At 46.9% G+C, this 21,305-nt stretch overlaps 1 protein-coding gene across 1 annotated transcript in view; it reads right to left on the minus strand.

The window, feature by feature from the left end:
* The window catches only part of MDGA2 (MAM domain containing glycosylphosphatidylinositol anchor 2), a 369,386-nt gene that overhangs the window by 124,626 nt on the left and 223,455 nt on the right, over positions 1 to 21,305 (minus strand). The window contains exons 7-8 of the mRNA XM_063333753.1: positions 15,512 to 15,841; positions 1,626 to 1,919 (exon numbers count right to left, since the gene is read on the minus strand). Of these exons, the coding sequence (XP_063189823.1) occupies positions 1,626 to 1,919; positions 15,512 to 15,841 (624 nt within the window). The remainder of the gene's footprint in view (positions 1 to 1,625; positions 1,920 to 15,511; positions 15,842 to 21,305) is intronic.

Genomic DNA, 21,305 nt, shown 5'->3' on the forward strand with positions numbered 1-21,305 from the left:
GGGACACACCACAGCTGTTACACAGATCCTTGTCAAGACTGCCCCTACCTTCTGACCCTTCCATGTCTTTCATCTTCTGCCTTTTCATAACATAAACCTTCTGTAAATGACCTTTTCTGTGCAGATAAAATTAAACATCTATAATGGTGATGACTTAATGATAAGAGATCTGAAAGAGAAGCTGCGTCATGAGTAGTCCTCATCGCGATAACCACGAACGCCATCATCAGAATAACCACGATCCCAGCCATAACGACATCAGTGAAATTCCTGTGTCGGCAGGGGCTCCCCAGTGCTACCACAGCTCTGAATTAAGGCAGCTCGTGCAGGCCGGTCCCAGACCGTTCGTACAGGAGCCGGTCTTCCCTACAGCAACCCATGTTGCTTTAAAACTGCCATCAGTAGGAGACTAATCCCCCTGTGACCCTTTTATAGGGCAAGACAGACCTCTCTCCAGGGGATAACCTAAGATCCCAACCACTTTCAATCTCTGGAGACGGAGCCAAAGACACCTCTGCTCTCAATTTAGATACATCAGCCCTGGTGGGATGAAGCCGGTCCTAGCGCAGATGAACCCACAACCAGGAGAAGGCCAAGCAAGAAGGTTCCAGCTCTCCTGCAGCCTTGACTCTCAGGTGGCCCTTGGTGTCATTAGTCCACATGACTGCCGGCTGGGACAGAAGCACGCTTCGATAAAAAGCTGTGCCAGCGCACCAGTAAATAGCTCTGATGAAAGCGCTGCAGATACCACAACATGTAATCAAGTGCATAAATAATTTGTTATACAACAGACCTTGGAAAAAACAAATCAGTTGATTATCAATAATAACTAAGTATATTGCAGCATCTTATCCCTGGAGGCCCCAAAAGAGGTCAGTTGTGCTGAGCACAGAACGCTGTTAAAAGCAAATCTGCCATAATATTTGGGCATCTGAAACCAGAATAAACGAGGGCTGCACAAGCCACTTCACAAAAAAGTGAAAATAAGTACCAACAATACAACAGACACATGAAAGTCATTTAGTGAACATCTTTATCAGATACACAGCAACAAAGAATGGCTCATTATTTCCCATCAACATATCAAACTGGACTTTTCATTTTCCAATAATAAATGCTGAGCATTTCCAAAATAATTGATGTCTTGTTATGTTTTCCTTCCCATTCCCGATGCTGATGGTTCGCATTCAGAGTCAGAGCAAACCATGCAGATCTGCATGCAGACCAGCTAAGATGGACCAGCTCTTGCTCTCCTTTTTTTTTTTTGTCTCCTTGTTTTAGACAGTATCAACAAATGAGATCAGTATCAGATCTGCATTTATAGGAATGTGTCCTCCTATCTCGTGTGCTTGTTCCTGTGTCAAGGAATGTAAAGCTAGGCATTGGGGAAATAATGATTGCCTCACACTTTTTTTTTTTTTTTGTAAACATAAATGGGACTCCTATGTCATTTTTAGTTCTCTCTTCACAGTAAAATCATGGATTCAGGGAACTACAGAGCCAAACAACACAGCATCAAAAACGTAACCACCGTAAGACTCTTGCTGCTGTGTATTTAGGGGAGAAATAAATCAGCTTCTTTTCCTCAGCAAAACCACATGGGAAGAAAATAAGGGTTTACTTACACTGTACGATGAGCTGTACCAAAGCTTCTCTGGGTTTCACATTAAACCCGTTGTATTGGCTGGTCTGGCACCTGTAGGTTCCAGTCATCTCCCTGGACACGTTCACGATCCTCAGAATCCCATCGTAGCTCTCCGTCTGCATGGCCCCGTCCGGCATCGCAACCTCCTTGTCTGCTCGCGACCAGAGAATGATGGGCTTGGGCTTCCCTGTCACCTGGCACTGCAGCTCGATCGTGTCCCCTTCCCGGGTCACCAGGGGTGACTTTTCTTGAGGAACAGTCAAATTGGGTGGGACTTCAAAGAAGAAAAAAAAAATGGTTCAACAATTAGCATTACATGAGGTGGCTTTCTGGCTTGTACAGCCATAATTATATACGAAGACTTAAATTACACACAGACAGCACTGCATAGAGATTACGGACACTGGAAGCCTGTGCAATGCTACTATATTTATGAGACATGGTGCTCAGCAGCATAAAGTGGTTCATATAAGATTGAACAGCCCCAGCTATGACACTTACTGGCCTGCCTGTGCATCTCTGACACGCCAATACGCTGTACCAGTGTACAGCAGCGCATTCGGACCACCGGTCGCAGCGAGCACTTTATCACTGCAAATTATGGCTTTCCTTTTTATGAGTATTTGGCACTAAAACCCCTTTTTTATAACAGACCAGCAGCCGATTTTATCCAGCTTGTAATGGCTGCGCAATGAGGAAGAACTGTGCCAATTCGGAAATCAGCTTGGAATTCAAGACTTGAAACCAAAATACAGTTGGCGCCTTTCTATCACAGGAGGTTTATTATAAAGATATTTTTTCATAGAGATTTGCATTAACAGTTCTGGAAGGTATATGTGAACAACCGTTCCCAGCAGGAGTCAGACATCCCCTTGGAGCAGGAATACCTGGCGGCGCCTCGCGGTGAGCTGGCGATGCCCAAGGACCCGTCCTTCCTCCCCTCCGCAGTCTTGCAAGAGCGAGACTTTCTAATCACCCCCAGTGTCCCTCCGAATTATCAGCCAGGGCTCTGAATCACCAGTCCTCGGCAACGAGGAGAAGAGCCCGCTCGCCACAGAAGAGACGCTGCTGCTCAAGGTGCTTGATCAGAACAGAAATGCTGTGGCATCCCTGGTGTGACCATCACCTGGTGGTGACCTTCCACTGGTGGATCCCATCAGCCGCAGCCTCTCTACCTCCATCGTTTAGGTGACAGCGTTTGATAATTATGAAGCACTTCAAGCTCTGCTGGCCTGACGGGAACGGTTTTGCCATGCCCAATTATCATTTCCATCTCATCTGAAACTGCTTGTGAGCTCCAGATCACCCATGGTGCCCTCAGTGCCGTGGACCCTTGCTTAGGGGGCAGGCACGGGCTGTCATGTGGCGGGTGAAGACATGGAAAAGCCGATTTAAACACTGCCCGCTCTCTCTTTCCTTTCATGCCTTCTGAAAACTCGTCTGCCTTTATGGGTCTTCTCTTCTGAATCACGTAGAGAGATGCTTTCTGATTTAAAATGGTCCCTCCTAGGAGCATTAGCTCTCCACGCTGTCCTGCCCTCAACTACTTCGCTTGAATGCCAGGATTGACAAAATACAGCCTGCATCGTAACTCCTGTCTGCAGGAAAAAACAATCAAAGGCTATTTTCAGGCCCCCAGAGTCAGAAACAACAGACCTGTACCAGTGAGAAACAGTTCCAGTTTTCCCCTGGGATCTACCCTGTGTCCACAGACCTGCCAAGCCTACTAGGAATCAGAGTTTAGATCAGGGGCTTTCATGGGTACTAAAATGCTGTTTTCAGCTGTTTTGAAGGCTTTAAATTCTCCTTCTGAATCTGGTGGGACATGCAAAAGTGGAAACAACTTTTTCCACAGGAGGGTAAAGGAAAAATTATTTTATACTTCATAAAAAAGAAGGGAAAAAAAAAAGAAAAAAGATAAAGACTGCTTAATAAAACATTCCCAACATCAATAAAACATTTTTACTTATGCCTGTGAGTGCCATAGCAGGTCCTGAGCACAGGCCAACGCCCTGGAGACCTGGATCACTTGGAGGAAGCTCAGAGTACAACCACCCCCTGAAGATGCCTAAACGGAAGGGCTGCAGGACACGAGATGTCCACCCCAGTGAAGGGAGGGCGGTACAAAGCCATGACAGAAGTCTTGTCAGAGCTCTACCAGAGCTCAGAGACAAAACACAGACAGCAAAGGGTGCTGAAGGTGGCGACGGATGAGACAGAAGGAGCAGGTAAGCGCTGCTCTATGGTTCTCCAAGCTTTTCTGACTGCAATTCTCCACCAGCCTGTGTCCTTCCCTCTCCCTCCTTTCTGCATCCCACGCTTTGGCTGTGAAGTACATGGTACTTGTGCTGGACCCGCATCAGCCGGGTGCTTGCTCTGGGACTCCTCCACCTCCTCTCCTGAAAGCGAGCACATCACATAGATACCAAACCGCCACTTCCTAAAACAATGCTCTGTGAAAGCACAGAATAAACTGGGATAAAGCTATTTTTCCAAGATGGAAAATGCAGTTTAAAGAGAAAGGTTTGAAAGCACACTGTGCACTGCCTGCCTGCAGAAAGGAGCCTGCTTCCAAACATTTCTTCCAGCTCACCTGGCTTGTGGCTTCTCAGCTTAGTTCATATAATAGAGCTCTGTCTGGATCAGTAAAAAAAATAATATTTACTTTGTCCCTTCTCCCCTGGCCAGGGGATCTGCTCCCTGCTGTGAATGTGCTTTGACCAAGGCATGTCCCAGGTGGTACGGATGCTGCAGGCTCCCCCGTAGCTCTCCTCTCGCTCCCTGCCCCTCCGGCATCTCCAGCTGCCCCGGGGAAGCACAACCTTCTCCCGTCTCAGGGATTCACTGACCGTGAGAACCGCGAGGCCAAGACCATGGGGTCACAGCTCTCAAACTAAATACCTGATGTCAAGAGGGAAAAGGTCTGCTATCTGCTGGGTACCAGTCTACAGCGCTATCTACAGCTCCGCTTGCAAACCCATGGTCCAGACGGGTCCAGGACATGAGTTTTCCCTTTAGTGGCTGTTTGTGTAGACCTATTTCTGGACTTGTTGTGCTGGCAGACTGTTCCAGACTCCATCCTTTCCAGACTGCCATCAGAGCAACAGGTCTGGACTATAAAATAACACCCTGTCTCAGAAATCACCCACCTTCTGGCTGGGGCAAGGGCTGTAACTTCTCATCTCAAGCCCTGAGCCAGGAGCAAGACTTGCCTTTGGCACAGCGAGTCGTCCTCTGCAAATGCTGCCTGTGAAGGCAACTCATGATGGGAGAGAGACAAAAAAATGAAAGAGGAGGCAGCAAAGTCAGCTTCATGGGTGGAAGCTGACCCAACCCTGCACTTGAAACAGGGATGGAATACAAATAAATTGAGGAGCTGTTTCCCAGACAGCCACAACTTTCTTTTGTTTTAAGAAAATCCTTCACTAAGCTGATCACAGGAGGAATAAACAGACAAATGTAGTGTGTCAATGAGGTGGACAAAGAAATGAAGGGGGACAGAGATGTACGAGTGCAATTGGGAGCTCATGAAGACTTGCTTCCCATGCAGCCACATGCTGGGGATGCTGGAAGGCGCCAGCTGTGGGACTCTGCCGGCTGCAAGAAACAGCATCTCAGACCAAGAGGCAGGGAAAATCCAGAAATTGGTACACTCAGAGCAAACTATGAATCATATAAGGAAGAAACCAAGACAGAATACACCCTGCTTCTCCTGGTCACACGTAGCTTCTGGAGGCATTTGAGAGGAAGGAGAGTGAACGCCACAGGACATGCATCTTTGGGGTGAAAAAAAAGAAAAAAAAAAAAAAAAAAGATGCATGCCAAAAAGGTCCTGTGCAACTGCGAGCAAGTAATTCACCCTCTCTTTAACTCAGTTGTCTTTCTGAAAAATAGAGAGAACAGTGCTGCAAAAACTGCAGACTGCGAAGATAAGGACCACAGAGTATGAGGTCTGCAGGCGGGCTGATAAGATAGGCTGTATCAGTACCCCAGATGGAAAGATACCTTAAAACACCCCGACTCATCATCTCCTGCGGCATTTTGCAACACAACCAGTATCTGTCACATTGTATGCCAGCCAATATTTTATTATGGTTTACTGTATTTATTAATGTTCTTGTTACTGGAAACGGAGAAGGAGAGAGGAGGGGCGAAGCCATCCATTAAAACAAATAATTTCATGGGCAATGCCATAAATAAGAAGCCTGGCTGCGGCTTTCATGTATCACATTGGACTGACAGTGCTCGAGAGCGTGAGCTCCCACAAAGTATTTCTCTGCCTCCACCGCAGCGGTTATGGCTATGGGTCGCCCTTAGCTGGGATGCCGATTCTCCACTGGCTCATTAGGAAGAAGGACAGCACCGAATCCTTGCTCAGGGAGGGGTTTGGGGAGGGCTTCCCTTTTTATACCCATCTATTTATTGTCACAAACTCGCAGGTACTTAATTATCTCGGAGATGTCTATTCTGCTGTCAAGTTTGGCTTAAATTAGCTACAGGGTCAAAAAATATCAGGGGGTGTGAGGGACTGCGACACACCAACTGGCAGGCACTGGCAGTCTGATCATGTATGACTTGTGTTCATAAGCAATAAAGCTAAAAAAAGCCACAAAAGGAACTCAAATCAATGCAATGCCCACAGAGAAATCAGGAAGGTGGGAAGGGAGTGGGGGGGAGAGGGAGAGAGATGGAAAATTGAGGAGAAAATAATCATTCAAATCTTTTCTTCCCTTACTACCACCCAAGATGTCGGGAGGCCCCAGGACCAGGGACCAGGCAGCTGAGGCTGCTGTGGAGGAGGGCCCTGAAAATCTGTGTGAGCAAAGGTGTAGAAACATAGAATCATAGGCTGAGAGAGTTGGGGGGGTTCAGCCTGGAGAAGAGAAGGCTCCGGGGAGACTTCGAGCCCCTTCCAGTCCCTAAAGGGGGATACAGGAAAGCTGGGGAGGGACTCAGGATCAGGGCCTGTAGCAACAGGACAAGAGGTAACGGCTTTAAACCAAAAGAAGGTGGATTTATATAGATATAAAGAAGAAATTCTTGACTGTGAGGGTGGTGAGACACTGTCCCAGGTTGCCCAGAGAGGTGGGAGATGCCCCGTCTCTGGAAACATTCCAGGTCAGGTTGGACAGGGCTCTGAGCAACCTGATCTAGTGGAAGATGTCCCTGCTCATGGCAGGGTGGTTGGACTAGATGGACTTTAAAGGCCCCTTCCAACCCAAACCATTCTATGATTCTATGATTTAGGCTGGAAGAGACCCTTAAGATCACCAAGTCCAAATATGAACCTAGCACTGCCAAGCCCACCACTAAACCATGTCCCTAAGTCCCACATCTACATTTCTTTTAAATACCTCCAGGGATGGTGTCTCATCCACTTCCCTAGGCAGCGTGCTCCAATGCTTGACAACCCTTTCAGTGAAGAAAGTTTTTCCTAATGCCCAGTCGAAACCTGCCTTGGCACAACCTGAGGACGTCTCCTCTTGTCCTGTTACTAGAAGCAAGGATGCCTGAACAAGTGCGCACAAGCAAACATGAACGAGCAAAGGTGGGTGAACAAGGGTGGACAAGCTAAAGCGCGTGAGAAAGGGTCCAAGAGCAAAGGTGGATGAAGCAGTGGGGTGAGAAGAGGAGGGTGCCGGCCAGGCAAGCAGAAGTGCCAAGGAGGTGAGCAGGGTGCTGCCAGCTGTGCCATGGTGCTGCTGGCTGTGTTGGGGTATTGCTGCCAGCGGTGTTGGGGTGCTGCTGGCCATGTTGTGGTGTCGACAGATGTGCCAGGGTGCTGCCAGCTGTGTTGGGGTGCTGCTGCCCATGTCGGGGTATTTCCAGCTGTGCCGGGGTGCCGCCAGCTGTGCCAGCCTCCCTCTCCCGGCAGGTGCTGCTGTGGCACAAGCAGAGTCTCGGAGGGGCTCAGCCCTCCTGGCTCAGGCATCAGCACATCTCCTGCAGCACCAGCTACAGAGCGGGCTGCAAATAAAGGTCAATTCTCTTCCTGCTTGTGCAGAATAACAAATTAGCTAAACCCTATATTTGAAGCAACAAACATTGCCTTATTCATGCAGCAAGTGGCTTAAAAAATAAGTTAATACTCTTCACAGTTAAATCTGTTTCCTAGAGCAGAGGGTTATCACTTGAAAAACAAAAGCCTCAGTAACACTAAAGTAGCACCTATTAAACACATACTATTATCCTTTGAAACTGGCAGAGGCACACCCCTGAGAGGGCCACTGTTGATGTATGTCCACTCCTGGCTCTTAAATAAAATGGTCTGAGATAACCTTTGCCTCGGAGAGTCGCTGACTCACCAGAAGGTCAGATGGCAGGAGGTGTCACTGTACTCTTGTCCTGTTTTTTTTGTCACTAAACTGCTCCCTAGGCAGACGTGTCTGTCTGACACTGGAGACTGGAAACCAGACTAGATCCTTCCCGTCTTATCTCCTGTGGTAGTTCTACTGTAATTCCACAGGATCCTTGATCCAGCAGAGTCACCGTGTCTATAGGAGAACGGGACAGGACCAGTGCAGCTATTTCAAAGAAATAAACAAAATACATGAGCCTAATAGTCACTGCGTATTCTGCATAGATACAATCTAGTTCTAGTCTACTCTAGATCTTGGAAAACCTGATGGGTCAAGTTCTTCTCCCTATTTTGAACCTCCAGATAGCTTAATTAACTGCCAAAGAGGTAATGGCAGAGGCATGAATCTGCTTCCACAGAAATCGTTCAAAGGGGCAGAAGATGACCAGCGCGAGAAGGACAAGGAGGCCCTAGAGGTGGTGACTCCATGGTAGGCTTGGGAGGGGACAGCACAACTCCTGAGCTCTTCACTGGGGATTACAGATGGCACGGGTGAAGTAGGGGCTACTGTCACTGCTGTATTTCCTCAGGTGCCTTCGGCAGGCAGAAAGGAAAGCCGTGGCCCTGAAGCAATGACTGACAGTCTTAGCCATGACGGGGAGGCCGTGGGCTGGGAGGAGCTGTGGGCTACTGTGATCAGGCTGCTTAAAACGGACTAATGGTAATAACTAGTAATTATAGGATAAAGTAGAGCAAAGGAGTGTTTGAGCTGCATATCAAGAAATAATCCGCACTGGAGATTACTCAGAGATAATCTCCCAAAAGAAGTGTTGGAAGTCACATTGTTCAAGTAATTTAAAACCACCCTGGATAAGGAATATTGAAGAATCCACACTGTACTGGCTGAGAGATAGAGGTAAAATTATTTGCGTATCCTCCTTCTCTAATATTTATGAATTTGAAGGTCTGAATCTCTAGTATTAATCATCCTCTGCCAGAGACATGCCTTTTGGTCCCTGTTCATGATTCATGTTTCTTACGTGATGGAGGGTATTTTTAAGACTGAGCTTTGGTATAGGAAGCTGAGCTGCTATACAAAATGTATTTGAGCAAGACCATTCAGCCTTGGAAGGGCAGCAAGCGATAATTATTCAGCTTCTCTAGACATTTCTGTAAACAGAGAGTAAAACTGCTCAGCGTCCCCTTAATCTGCGTTTCTTTTAGAAGTGTTGGGGAATTCCGGGGAGCACACGCTGAAGGGGTCTCCAGAGGTGAGAAAAGAACCCTGGGGGAAACTGCTGATCCAGCCAAAGGATTGGAAAAGCAGAGAATTTACTTTAACCTTTCCGTGGCCTTTCATCAGCATGAAAGAGGATCTATCCAGCTACTCATGTGGAAGGCAAATTGAGCGACCTGTAAGGAAATCATGTCTTGATTGCACGGTTGCTTTCTGTTCCCGTTGCCCGTGTCCTGTCCTGCCCATACACAGAGAGAAAGCATGGCAGCCCTTGTTTTCTTGGGCACAAGCCACTTCTAATTGCAAGGGAAAACATGAACATCAACCACAGATTTTATGGTGGGGGCTTGTATAAGGGATCTCCTTAGACAGTAAAAATAATTCCACAATCAGTTCTTATACCTCAACATACTTTTAGTACCTTAAAACACCACCTGACTCTGCAGTCAGACTCCGAAGAGGCACATTTTAAACCCAGAACACACACAGCCAGCGGCAAATTAGCCAAATTAGCTTTCAGTGATCTCGCAGGAGTCATGCTGAGGAGCTCCATGAGCCATATTGCAAGGCGAGATGATGAGCCGACTCCACGGCCCTCTGGAGAAGCATAAAGAGAGTCCGCAATACGTGGCCGCTAAAGAGGGCGTCTGCTCCCAGAAACCTATCTGAAGCCAGCCTGCAGTGGATGAACATGTCCTGGAGAAATCCGATTTCCCAGGGGGAAGGGAGAGGGGAGGGAAAGGGCCGCAGTGCGAGAGATGGCCCGTCCTTGCCCCGCTCCCTGCAGGAGCGGGCAGCCAAGAGCGGCTGGGCCAGCCCTGCTCCGAGCTGTGCCACAGGAAGGGACGGCGGCTCCTGGGGGGGGGATTAAAAAGAAAAAAATCTCTGCACATTAAGTACTAAAATAGGACTATAAAAGAAAAGCTTTTTAACAAAATCCAGCATTTATCTGTCCCTTCTGTTCACCTATTCCTTTCAAAGATAAACTCCGAAGACAATGGCTCACAAAAAATTATCAATTTCCTGCAATAATGAAACGTCTGTCTATTTTCTGGCATTTCTCAGGGTTGCCTGCGAATGATCACTCTGGACAGTGCTTAAGGTTTACAAATATCTTAATTGGACCCCTAATTATCTCCCAAAAAGCATTTTTCCCTTATGCAAAGAGGCAGTACTGTGATTTTAATAAACATTTACAACTAAAATGAAGGTCTCTTTTATGTATCATCAGAGGAGGAACAAGATAACCAGAGGACACATATTTCACAAGCAGATCAAGGCCACATGTCCTAACACACCAGCCTGGACTGGTAATTAATTCATTATTTAATAGATAGCTGATTAGCTTAACAGGGAGCCCCTCTTATCATAGTGCAGGGAGGATACACAGGCTCATACATACTGCTTCTTCAGGAATTTCTCTGCCTGTCTCTGGCAGCACTTATGTAAAATGAAATCAAGCTATCGACGTGACTGGCCTTGGAGATGGAACAGGAGACCTGGAGGCCACCAGCCTGCCCTGTGCTCATGCCCAAAGTCCATGTCCCTCTCTGGGATGTGCCTTCCCCAGGGTGGTACACTCTCAGCGCATATTCGGGTTCGCCCAGAGATGAAGAATTTGATTGACGTATTTGCCATGTAGGACATCTAGTTGTGCCCACGCTGGGTAGGAGTGAAACAGCAGAAAGGAAGCTCTTAGGAAAAGAAGGGTCACCACCACCTCGAGCCCGAGAGTATCAGCCATCCCCTCCACCCAGCCCTTCTAGGAGCAATTCAGAGCAGTGCAGCCAGAGGAGGAAGGGAAATAACCCCCCCGCGAAGTAACAACTTGCTTCACTGCACAATGCTGCCTCCAGGGGGAAGAGAAAAGAGAAAAAGCCAGAAGTGACAGATGTTATGTCTCTTACTGCCCTGATACCAATTTTAGGGGGATAAAAGTAGCGTAAGAACCCATACTGAACACAGCAGACCATACATCACTGAAAGCCTTACTCTCCCTGCTTTGAATACGATATTTAAGGCAGAGAAAAAAATCACTTACAAAGATTCACATGCTCTTCCTGATCCACCTCTCTTTTTTGCTTACCATGAGCCTATTTTACTGGGGGTGTGTGTGTGTTGTTGCTGTTTTAACATCTCCTGCCTTCAGATTCCCCATGACATGCACACATACGCAGAAGAACCATCCTGTCTTTCACTAAGATTTGCCCAGGGTTGGTTTTATGTATGACAGGGCTTTTATAGGGCAAAAATTCAACATTTGAGTCTTCATTTCCACTATTCACTGACCTACTTAACGGAGATGGGAGGGGGGGAGGCTGCTAGGGGATTACTTCAGGTCCATTTACGTAAGATACTCAGGACATAAATCTATGCCTTTCCTGCTGAAAGTACAAAATGTCAAGGGAAAAATATTGCTGCTAAACAAGTGCAATGCCAAGTATGCCAAGAGGCTGGCATGTCCCTTGCACTGCCATGTGTCCCCTTCCAATCTGCTGAAGGGACAGAGGAGACCTAACTGTCTCCCTCCTTCCTTACGAGGTGACACAGCCCCTCCTTGCCTCACTTGGTGACTCCAGGAAGAACCTCGTGCACGTCAGGAAGAGAGAATTCTCCCCCAAACCAGAAAACAGACACACAGTGGGATATTAATACATCCGTGCAAGCCCTGGCATTTGGAAAACGTGTTTGTGCCTAGGCCTTATGTTCATAATTACCACAGCAGTAATGAATCTTGATGAATCAGTAATGACCTTCAAAAGCACACTGAAACTATTTCAGCTTCCACTTAATCGGGTAATGAAGTCATGCAAATGGGCAGAATTTCTTTTAAGATGTTAAATAAGGCTGATCCCAAACGCTAGGTTTTCTTCCCCTGTTCTGATTTTCTTGAGTGTTACGGGACAGCAAATTTAAGAGCTGACATAATTCATCACTGCCTGCAGAAATTGTGATGAGCTTATAGGTACGGCCATCTAATGGATGTTTCCAATAAATCCCATCAATTTCCCAAACGATTCCCCAGCAAGTACAGACAATATTGTGCTTACTGTCTGCCAGATGGGCAACGCATGACTGCACAAACGTCACTGTCCACTTCACCTTAGCAAGCCAGTAACAAAGTTTGCATGCAACTGCCATCCATCACGCCAAAATCGGCTCTTACTCTATAATAATCCTCTCAGTTCATTACCTGTTAGTAAGATGTGCATTAATAAGCTTGAAGAATATGTTTCTTTCGGCCAAGAGACAGGCTGGTCCCTTGTCCATGAATCTGTTGGTTAGAGTTCCTATCCCTACAGTCTTCATGAGATAATTGAGGCAGGGAGCTCAGGAGGTCTCTAGTCCAAGCCCCGGCTCAAAGCATGGCCAGATGTGAGATCAGACCACGCTACTCAGGGCTTTATTAGGTCTTCAAAACCCCCTGGGATGGGGATCCCACAATATCTCTGTTTCCGACTCAGATGTCCTCATGGGGACAAAGTTCCTCCTGATATCCAATCTGAACTTGCCATTTCAACTCATGCCCGTTGCTTCTCATCTTCCCAGTACACTCTGCTGAGAAGAGCCCAGCTGCATCCTCCTTATACATTACTTATAGCCAGGGGCTGGCTGCTGTTAGGTGCCCCAGGGCTGTCTCTTCTCCAGGCTGCACAAGCCCCCTTTCCCCAGCTGCTCTTGACCATTTTCATGGCCTCCACTGGACTCGCGCCAGTTTGTTGAAGCCTCTCCTGCATCAGGGGTCCAAAGCTGGACATGGTATCCCTTGGCCTCCATCGCTGCCAGGGCATGTTGCTGCTCACGTCCACTCGCTGCCCACCAGGACCCTGCAGAGCTCTCCCTGGCCCCAGCCTGTACCACTGCAAGGGAACAGCCCTCCACAGCTACCTCCCCAAGCTCCTTGCATTGCTCCAGCATCAGCATTCTGAAGTTAACTAAAAGTCCACAAAATGGCGCAAAATCATTTCAAGAGTTATCAAACAGTAAAAATAAATACTTCTGGTTTATACCTACAAAATTTAGCAAAAAGAAGTAAAATATTCAAGGACCCCTCAACAATAAACACAAATAAAAAATAAATAGCAAATAATCAAATAAGAACTAACCAAAGTAAATAAAATTAGTGTTTTCCTCCTTCGTCTCAAGGCTTGTGTACGTGTACATCATGTTTCAGGCTGGGACACGGCAAAGGTGAATGGTGTAGATGCTGACTGCTTGTTCATTTATACACAGACGTGATTTCACTCTATCAGTGAACACGACTCTCTGCATCTCAATTTCCAAACACACACATGACTCTCTGCATCTCAATTTCCAAACACACACACAACTCTCTGCATCTCAATTTCCAAACACACCTTATTGCCCAGACCATCTCTCCAAACCACGCTATAAAGACACTACAAAAGACTGTGTCGAAGGCTTTGCTAAAGTCGAGGCAAACAGCTTTCCTTTCCCCCTCCTTGCCCACAAAGCCAGTTTCTCTATCACAGCAGGCAACCAGGTGGGATGAAGCACAGTTCGCTTCTAGCAATCCATGTTGGCATTCGCCTTCTGGTCCTTCACAAGGATTGACATGGCTTCTAGGAGAACACACTCCCCGACCTTCCCAGGGACCAAGGTGAGGATGACTGGCCAGTACTCCCCTGCATCTCCTTCTTGCCTTCTTGGAAGATGGGATAAAATTTCATTTCTTCCAGTCTTTGTTGGATGTTCTTAGGTCACCACAACTTCTCGAAGACAATAAAGTGGCCTTGAAGTGACACTGGTCAGTTCCCGTAGAGACCTCCTGTCCAGTCCCATGGGCTTATATATGTCCGTTTTGCTTAAGTGGCCCCTAACTCAATCACACGGCTTTACTTCCCAGGCTCTTATCCAAACCACAGGCCAATCCCGTCTCATCTCCCTGTTGTACGTAATATTCTTCATGAAGCCCTTTAAGCGGGCAAACCTTCCAGTCTCACGTCAGAAGCAATGCAGCGCTCAAGCAGAATCCATGGTACTCACATCATACTGAAGATGGAGGGCAGGCTCATGTATTAAAATCTAAACAATAATTTAACACAAAAGTTCTAAGAGAGACCATTTAGACGTGGCATGTACTTGCAAGGTATTACTGATGTTGTAAAATGCGGAGAACAGAACTGCGGATATACTCTTTGAGGCAAAAGCGTGCATTTAATCTTTTTGAGAAAGTAAAAAGCATATACTTGAATGTGTTTGGTAAAAAGGGGTCAGAAGATGCCTATTAAACATTTTCCTTCCATGCTATAAAAATGTTTTCCAGTGTGTTCTTTGTTGTCTTACTTCTAAATGGCATGCACTGCGTGCCTTACCCCAGTGAATAACAAGCACCATCTGAGGAGAAGAGCAGCAACGCTTCATACAAAAGACAGGACGGATAGTAGGTATAATACTGACACTATTTGCCTCTGCATTTTAACATAAAATAGTGTTCTGAAAGCAGAAGTGCTTTATTTTTATCCTTCTCTGTAGAAATTGACCAGAAACAACTTTTTTGTTGTTGCTGTTTTAACTAGTTTTTGGCAGGAAAAAAATTCTGCATTCAGAACATGATGTAGTTCATTTTATTAACATGTACTACCTCAGTTATTAAAGTCAACTATTGGGTGGGGGGGAAAGTCTATGAAATCTACCGGTTGCAGACCAGCTATTAGCAAGGAGAGAAAGAAAAGCCGGTAATTACTATTGTGTTACATATTCCTACTCCATAGTACAAGATATTTATTATCAGTCAAAGTAATAGCCAAGGCTCTAGCTCATCAAAGCGAGAGACGTTTCAATCACTGATGTGGAAAAACACGTAATAGATACCTTAAACTTTCTGTCAATTGGGAATAGGATGATTCACCAACATGCAATGCGTAATCTTTAAGAAAAGAGAGCTCCTTCCTCCGTACTTGGCACTTGCTGTTCAATTAGAGTAGCTGGATGGATTCACTTTGCTTAACATAACACCTTCCTGTTTCTCCTTGTAATCTCCTACCAGCTATTTTTCCATGACTCTGGATGCCTTGAAGTCCCAAATATAAAGGCCAAAGTCCTTTTATAGAAGTAATAATTTAATCTGACAGTAGAAGAGGACACGTCTGGGTAAATCAGATACTAGTGTGTTCTTGGGAGAGAGCACCACATGCCACATATTCAGGTTCCTGTCCTTTAATCAAAGCAACTCAGCCCCTGATCTAGTGTGTCTGCTTGGATATTCTCATGGTGAGAAGCGCTCTGTATACACCTTTTTTCCTGAGTAAAGGAAAGCCATAGGTGGGCGATATCGAAGTAAAACTGATATCAAAGAAAGCTTCCTTACCTGTACTACTGGAGATGTTGACATCGATGCTGATATCCGATATGCCACCTCCCTTCAGAGATGCAACACACGTGTATGTCCCAAAGTCAGTGAATTTCAAGTCAATGATGTCCAGGTTTGTGGTGCCAGGTGAAACGTCGGGGTCGGTCTGTGTGATGACCATCCTTTCAGAGCTTCGCAAGGGACGTCCATTTTTAAACCAGCTGAAGGTGAGCTCTTCAGAGGGGATGGCTTCCACCTGGCAGGAGATTTTCACCTCTCGCCCAATCTGGATGTTGTCGTCTTTGTGATACGGGTCAGGGGTGATCCAAAAACGTCCTTTTTTTAAGGCTGCAATATGAAAAAAAAGTTTATGATAATAAAGTACAAATTTTGTATATTCAGGCTTTGCAAAGACTTAGACTCATGCTTCACATTTTCCCTACACATGATTTTAATAGTGCCTGCAGTAATAGGACAAGGGGTTTTAAACTAAAAGAGGGTAGATTCAGACTGGACATAAAGAAGTTTTTTACACCGAGGGTGGTGAGACACTGGCCCAGGTTGCCCAGAGAGGTGGGAGATGCCCCATCCCTGGAAACATTCCAGACCAGGCTGGATGGGGCTTTGAGCAACCTGATCTAGCTGAAGATGTCCCTGCTCGTGGCAGGGGGTTGGACTAGATGGGCTTTACAGGTCCCTTCCCACCCAAACCATCCTGTGATTCTGTGATGCTCCTGAAGTCACTGAAGCTTCCAAGGCACACGTTTAGCACAGGGTTAATTTTTTGTCGGATCAAATCTTTATCAATATCATCTCAGAGTATACATTGCTAAAGTACTTATGAAAAATAGGAAGTCACAGCACCTAAATTAGGCTGAGTTGCTGACAACTGAAGAGTAACTACAATAATTCATGAACCTTCAGTGTTTGTTATCCATCTCTGGAGGTATTTACAAACCCTCCCTCACCCCCACGCTATCAGAGCACTGAGAGAAGAGAAAATAGAGATATCAGCCTAACATCGCTAATACAACCAGTAGTGTCACCTCCAATCTATCTGGAAACAAACACGGCCATGCAAAATAGCTTTGTGCCAGCTGGTAAAAAGAGAAGAGGTAAGCAGATGCCCGAGGCTACAGCCTGCCCTGGTTTGCACACCCTGCTCCTTCCCTGTGGCAGCCTGGAGGGCTCCCTCCATCCCTGCGGCTGCCTGGAGGCACGGCAGAGCAGTGGCGGCCGACTGCACTGCCTTGTTCAGGCGGGGAAACTGCTGCCAGCTCGAAAAGGTAAGGGGGCTGAAAGTATATCTTTAGGCCTTAGAAATGGTCAATGGCAAAAGGATGCTCTTCTGAGATGGAAGCACGCAGGAGAGCCCACCACGAGCACCTTGGTGGCACTTCCTTGTCTTGCGTCTTGTCAGATGAGGAAAACTCACAGAGCAACCTGAGGCTGAAGGCTGCACACACAACCGAGAGGAGAACATTATATCCCTTAGAGATGCACAGTGGATCCCAAGGATCTCTATCTGCATACAAGACTATTCACGGAATCACAGAATCTTCAGAGTTGGAAGGGACCTCTAGAGATCATCTAGTCCAACTCCCCTGCTAGAGCAGGATTGCCTAAAGCACATCCCTCAGGGCTGCATCCAGGTGGGTCTTGAAAATCTCCAGAGAAAGGGACTTCACAGCCTCCCTGGGCAGCCTGTTCCAGTGCTCTCTCACCCTCACCGTAAAGAAGTTTTTCCGTGTATTTGAATGGAACTTCCTATGTTCTAGCTTGTGCCCATTGCCCCTTGTCCTGTCACTGGGAACCAATGAAAAGAGCCTGGCTCCGTCCTCCTTAAACCCACCCTTTAGATACTTGCAAACATTAATCAGGTCCCCCCTCAACCTTCTCTTCTCCAGGCTAAAGAGTCCCAGCTCTTTCAGCCTTTCCTCATAAGGGAGGTGCTCCAGTCCCATAATCATCTTGGTTGCCCTTTGCTGGACTCGCTCCAGTAGTTCCCTGTCCCTCTTGAACTGGGGAGCCCAAAACTGGACACAGTACTCCAGTTGTGGCCTCACCAGTGCAGAGTAGAGGGGGAGAATGACCTCCCTCGACCTACTGGCCACAGTCTTCCCTATGCAGCCCAGGATGCCATTGGCCTTCTTGGCGACAAGGGCACACTGCTGGCTCATGGATAATTTGCTGTCTACTAGGACCCCCAGGTCCTTCTCCTCAGAGCTGCTTCCCAGCATGTCCGCCCCTAACATATACTGGTGTTTGGCATTCTTCCTTCCCAGGTGCAGGACCCTACACTTGCTTTTGTTGAACCTCATTTGGTTCTTCTCTGCCCAAATCTCCAGCCTGTCCAGGTCACGCTGCATGGCAGCACGGCCCTCTGGAGTGTCGGCCACCCCTCCCAGCTTGGTATCATCAGCAAACTTGCTGAGGATACACTCTGTCCCCTCATCTAGGTCATTAATGAATATATTGAACAAAATTGGTCCAAGTATTGACCCCTGAGGGACACCACTGGTTACAGGCCTCCAACTGGACTCTGTGCCACTGATCACAACCCTCTGAGTTCTGTCACTCAGCCAGCTCTCGATCCACCTCACTGTCACCTCGTCTAGCCCATACTTCCTCAGCTTCCTAATGAGGATGTTATGGGAGACAGTGTCAAAAGCCTTGCTAAGGTCAAGGTAGATGACATCTACGGCTCTCCCCTCATCCAGCCAACCCGTTATAACATCATAGAAAGCTATCAGATTGGTCAGGCATGATTTGCCCTTGGTAAATCCATGCTGACCACTTCCAATAACTTCCTGTTCCTCTACGTGTTTGGAGATGACATCCAGAATGAGTCGCTCCATTACCTTCCCAGGGACAGAGGTGAGACTAACTGGCCTGTAGTTCCCTGGGTCCTCCTTCTTGCCTTTTTTGAAGATTGGAGTGATGTCAGCCTTCCTCCAGTCCTCAGGCACCTCTCCTGTTCCCCATGACCTTGCAAAGACAATGGAGAGCGGTCTAGCGATAACATCTGCCAGCTCTCTCAGCACTCGCGGGTGCATCCCATCAGGGCCCATGGATTTATGAATGTCCAGCTTGGCCAAGTGGTCTCTGACCCGGTCCTCCTCAACTAAGGGAAAATCTTCCTCTCTCCCGACCTTCCCCCTTGCCTCCAGGGTATGGGATTCGTGAGGGACGGCTTTATCAGTGAAGACCGAAGAAAAGAAGGCATTCAGTAACTCTGCCTTCTCTGTGTCTTCCACCACTAGGGCACCCGTCTCATTCATCAGTGGACCTATATTTTCCCTAGTTTTCCTTTTTCTGTTGATATACTGGAAAAATCTCTTCTTATTGTCTTTAATTGCAGTGGCCAAGCTGAGTTCTGATTGAGCTTTGGCCCTTCTAATCTTCCCCCTGCATAGCTTTGTTATATCTTGATAATCCTCATAAGTTGTTAAGCCCCTTTTCCAGAGAATGTAAGCCTTCCTTTTTTTCCTGAGGTCCAGCCAAAGCTCTCTATTTAGCCAGGCTGGCCTTCTTCCCCGTCGGCTCGTCTTTCGGGACGTGGGGATGGCCTTCTCCTGTGCTTCTAAGAGCACCTGCTTGAAGTATGACCAGCTTTCCTGGGCACCTTTGCTCTTCAAAACTGCCTCCCAAGGGACACTCTCAACCACGCTCCTAAACAGGCTAAAGTCTGCCCTTCGGAAATCCAAGGTGGCAGTTTTGCTGGCTCCCCGCCTCCCTTCACCAAGAATTGAAAACTCTATCATTTCATGGTCACTCTGCCCAAGACGACCTCCAACCTTTACATCCCCCGCAAGACCTTCTCTGTTAACAAACAGTAGGTCCAGGAGGGCACTTCCCCTAGTAGGTTCCTTCACCAGCTGTGTTAGGAAGTTGTCTTCCACACACTCCAGGAACCTCCGGGACTGTTCCCTCTCTGCTGTGTAGTATTCCCAGCGGACATCCGGGAAGTTGAAATCCCCCACAAGAACAAGGGCAGATGATCGCGAGACCTCTGCCAGCCGCTTATAGAATACTTCATTGGTTTCTACATCCTGATTAGGGGGTCTATAACAAACTCCCATCACAATATCTGCCTTGTTGGCCTTCCCCTTGATTTTTATCCATACACACTCAACACTGTCATTCACACTGTTGAGTTCTAGACATTCAAAACCGCCCCTAACATAGAGGGCCACCCCACCACCTCTCTTCCCTTGCCTATCTCTTCTGAAAAGCTGGTAGCCATCAATTACAGCACTCCACTTGTGTGTGTCTTCCCACCACGTTTCCGTGATGGCAACCACATCATAGTTTCCCTGCTGCACGATGGCCTCCAGCTCGTCCTGCTTATTCCCCATGCTGCGTGCATTAGTGTAGATGCACTTCAGTTGGGTTAATTGTCCTGCCACTTTCCTGGGGGGACAGGCCCTGATTTGCACCTGATCATTCTCGGACACTACTGTAGTTACCAAATTATCACTACTCCTTGTGTCTATGCTGCCACACAATTCACTATCCCCCACCATCGCTGAGACAGTCTGCAAGGCCTTGCTATCACTTTTACCCATGAGCACTGCTATGTTGCTCCCAGGCACCACTTTTGTGATCCTGGTTTCATCCCCATCCCCCATCAAACCTAGTTTAAAGCCTTAGGAATAAGCCCTGCTAATTCTTGTCCCAGTCTCTTATTCAAGCCTGCACAACAAATTGAGTTAATTCTCTAACCCACAGCAAAGCAGAGATAAGGCAGTCTCAGTGTTTCAGATGGGAACCCCAAGGCAGAAGAGTTTTCTGAGGCCATTTCAAAAGGCAGAGTCAGTGCTCAGGAGTGCCCTACACCCACGCCAGGGCACAGCCACTCTGGAAGATGCTATGCCCCACCATCTTCCTGGAGAGACCAGCATCTTTTACTAGCATTCCCTCATCGATCTACTGCACAGAAGTAAAGTAATACTGCAACTCATTTATCTGATTTTTTCCTGTTGCTCTTTAAATGAGCATAAAACTATCCAGAAACTATCATCATTTACATCAATAAAGTGATTGCTCTAACGCAGTGTAGATATGATACTTATTTTTGGAAGAGTGCTTCAGAATCAGCCATTAAGTCTTTCAAATACACATATATTTTGATGTACTGAATATAAAACGCTACTTATACAATCTCAAGATCCCTTTCCCCCCATATGTGTGTGCATAAGCCCGTACGTATGTTTATACGTGCAATCTCCAACTAGGAAAGTCCCACAACGAAAATACCAGTTAGAAACGTTAGAAGCAAATGCCCAGGCTGAATGCAAGCACTGGAAGACAAATATTTAAATCCATCATTTCTTGTCGTCATGCTGACTGCTATTGAAAAGTATTGAACAGCACGCACAGTGCTCCGCATGTGGAGCATTTGAGTAAAGGACCCATTTGCAGCACTTCTTTCTGCCCTCATATATTTACACGCTTACAGCCAATGAAGCGTGACGTAGTTGCAAACGGCAAAGGCTATGAGCTGAAAATTTCCCCGGATCCCATCCTTCGTGTAGTATCTGCTTTTTACTTGCTGTATAAAGCGTAACAACATCAAATGGAAACAGATGTAGGAGGCACCAAGCGTGCTAAGAAAGCTCGGCACATCGGCTCCTTACATCTCTACAAGGGACGAAGATGCTAATTCAGCCTCAATTTTGTTAGCTCCTTGAACAAAACAACTCTTTGGAGCTTGCAAATGCCACGCTGGATTCGCACTTCCACAACTCCGAAAAGAATTAACATTTAATTAATAATTAGTGTTTCTTCAATGTGGGAAAAGCAGCATAAA

The sequence above is a fragment of the Chroicocephalus ridibundus genome, chromosome 4 (genome assembly GCF_963924245.1).
Source record: "Chroicocephalus ridibundus chromosome 4, bChrRid1.1, whole genome shotgun sequence".
Classification (NCBI taxonomy): Eukaryota; Metazoa; Chordata; class Aves; order Charadriiformes; family Laridae; genus Chroicocephalus; species Chroicocephalus ridibundus.